General features: G+C 30.1%; 1 protein-coding gene across 2 annotated transcripts in view; it reads right to left on the reverse strand.

Moving 5' to 3' along the window:
- LOC118444029 (uncharacterized) overlaps nucleotides 1-2,500 on the reverse strand; it is a 47,829-nt gene that overhangs the window by 2,753 nt on the left and 42,576 nt on the right. For both annotated transcript variants that reach the window (XM_035871867.2, XM_035871860.2), the window contains exon 5: nucleotides 821-882. In XM_035871867.2, coding sequence (XP_035727760.2) covers nucleotides 821-882 — 62 coding nt within the window. The remainder of the gene's footprint in view (nucleotides 1-820; nucleotides 883-2,500) is intronic.

The following is a 2,500-nucleotide window of genomic DNA, read 5'->3' on the forward strand; positions in this document are numbered from 1 at the left end:
TATTTTATTTGTTTATTATTATTTTGTTTATTATTTTTTTCTTTTTTTTTATGTCAATTTTAATCCATGCAAATTTTGTTGCTCTTTTGTTTTCTTCTTCTTTTTTTTTCTTTTTTGGTGAATTTTTTTCTTCAATAAAGAAATAATGATCGGGGAGAGAAAAATGGCGAGAAACGTGAAGAACCGAGAGTTCTTCTTAGGGATGATTTTTAAAAAATCGATTGCTCTAATTTCTTTTTCCTTTTTTTCTTTCTTTCTTTAATCTTCTCTCTCTCTCTCTCTCTTTTTCTTTTCTTCTTTTATTTTTATTTTTTAGATCGTAAAACTAGAAACTCATAAGAACTTTTGACTCTTTATAACTAAATGTTATAATTGATCCTGTTTTTTTTTTAGGATTGTATATATATATATATATATTGTATGGATTATAATATTGTATATATATATATTGTATTGATAATAATATTGTATATTTTTAGGATTATATATATATACATACATATTTATATTATAACTCTTATAAAGGTGATAGTCATTATGCGGGGTGATTTTTTTATTGTTTGATCATGAAAATTTTTCATCTGAAGTTTATTTAAATAAATTAATTAATTGTAATCTTATGGGAATTTTTATTCAGACAATATCATAATAGAGAGAGAGAGAGAGAGAGAGAGAGAGAGAGAGATAGATCAGTTCTCATAGCAGTACTTTGTCATAAACTTTAACTCAAGACGATAATATTTGATGATAGCTTTTAATGATTATGATCGTTAAGTGTCTGTGTGTGAGAGTCAGAGAGAAAATAAAATAATTTACTTACGTAAATAGGAACCATCCAAGTCTTTGAACTCGCATCTCTGTCCGATATAGCCATTAGCGCATCTATAAAACAAAGGAAAAAAAGAAAGGAAAAAAAAAATTTAAGAAAAACAAGTAACGAATAAATGAATTAAAATTAATTCGTATGAATGAATGAGAGGCATGTATGTATGAAATATTAACGGTACATGTTTCTCGATAAAATATAATAGGAAGATGAGAGGTACCCGTTAAATATCATTGTTTTTCTCATCAAGTATAAAATTGAGAGAGACAGAGAGAGAGAGAGAGAGAGAGAGAGAGAAAGAGATAAAATTAATCTGTCCTGAAAGTCTTCATTTAATTAACAACACTGAATACTTATACGAATTGTAAGAACAACAGTAAGCCGCTTACTTGTAATATCGGTTTACGGAAAAAAAAGGAAAAAAAGAAAAAAAAAAAAGAAAAGAAAAAAGAAAAAAGACAAGAAAAAAAGAAAATAATAAAAACCCAGACGAGGGTAATTAAAGGCGGTTAATTAAAAGGATTCTCACAATAGGTGGATTTTAACGAGCAAGAGTATCTTTCTTCTTCTTCTTCTTCTTCTTTTTTCTTCCTTTTTATTTAATTTTATTTTTTGTCTTTTTCCTTTCTTTTTTTTTTCTTTTCTTGTATTTTTATTTTTATTTTAATTTAATTTAACCTTCGTTTCCTCCTTGGGGCGTTTCGCGAATAATTAACAGAGTTAAGTACAGAAAGAGAAAGAGAGAGAGAGTTCATGTCCGTTCGCTATTCCGGGTTCCTTCACTTCCTCGATCAGATTTCGACGCTCGATCGCCTTCGCAGAGACTGTATTTCTCAAGTAGAGCGGCAAGAACAAAGAGGGAAAGAGATAACGAAAAAAAGAGAAAGAAAGAAAGAAAAAAAGAAAGAGGGAGAGAGAGAGAGAGGTAGACAGAAAAAGAAAGACAGATAGAGATAGACAGAAAAAGAGTGAAATAAAAAAGAAAAAGAGAGAGAGAGAGAGAGAATGATAAAAAGACAATCAGATGGACGGACAGACAGAAAAAGAGACAGAGATAGATAGATAGAGATAGACAGAAAAATAGTAAGATAAAAACAAAAAAAGACGGACAGACAGACAGATTAAAAAGAAAGAGAAAGAGAGAAAAAAATAGGCAGACAGACAGAAAAGAGAGAGAGAGAGAAAATATAGACAAACGGACAGACAGAGAAAAGGAGAGAGAAAGAGAAAATATAGACAGACGAACAGACAGAGAAAGGAAGAGAGAAAGAGAGAGAGAAAGAGAGAGAAAAATGGGAGACATACTGTTGGTCGAAGTAAAAAAAAAAAAAAAAAAAAAAATAAAAAAGAAGAAAAAATACAAAAAAATACAAAAAAAAAAAAGAGAGAAAGAAAAAATAAAAATAAAAAAGAAGAAAAGAGAAGAAAGGCAAAGTGTAAGAATCTTTCTTTGGCGAGCATTGATGTCACCGAAAAAATATTTCGTATCCGAGTATCCCGCCAAGAATCCGTGCGATCCGTGTGTTTCCTTCGATTTTCTTTCGACACGTTTAACACGTCAGGGTGGTAAGTGTCGAAAAGGGGAGAAGGTTAAAACGTGAGTAACCGACTGAGTAACAGAGAGAAAGACAGAGAGAGAAAGATAGAAAAAGAGAGAGACACACATAGAGAGAT

Source organism: Vespa mandarinia, chromosome 2 (assembly GCF_050613455.1).
Source record: "Vespa mandarinia isolate Hongniang chromosome 2, ASM5061345v1, whole genome shotgun sequence".
NCBI classification, from domain to species: domain Eukaryota; kingdom Metazoa; phylum Arthropoda; class Insecta; order Hymenoptera; family Vespidae; genus Vespa; species Vespa mandarinia.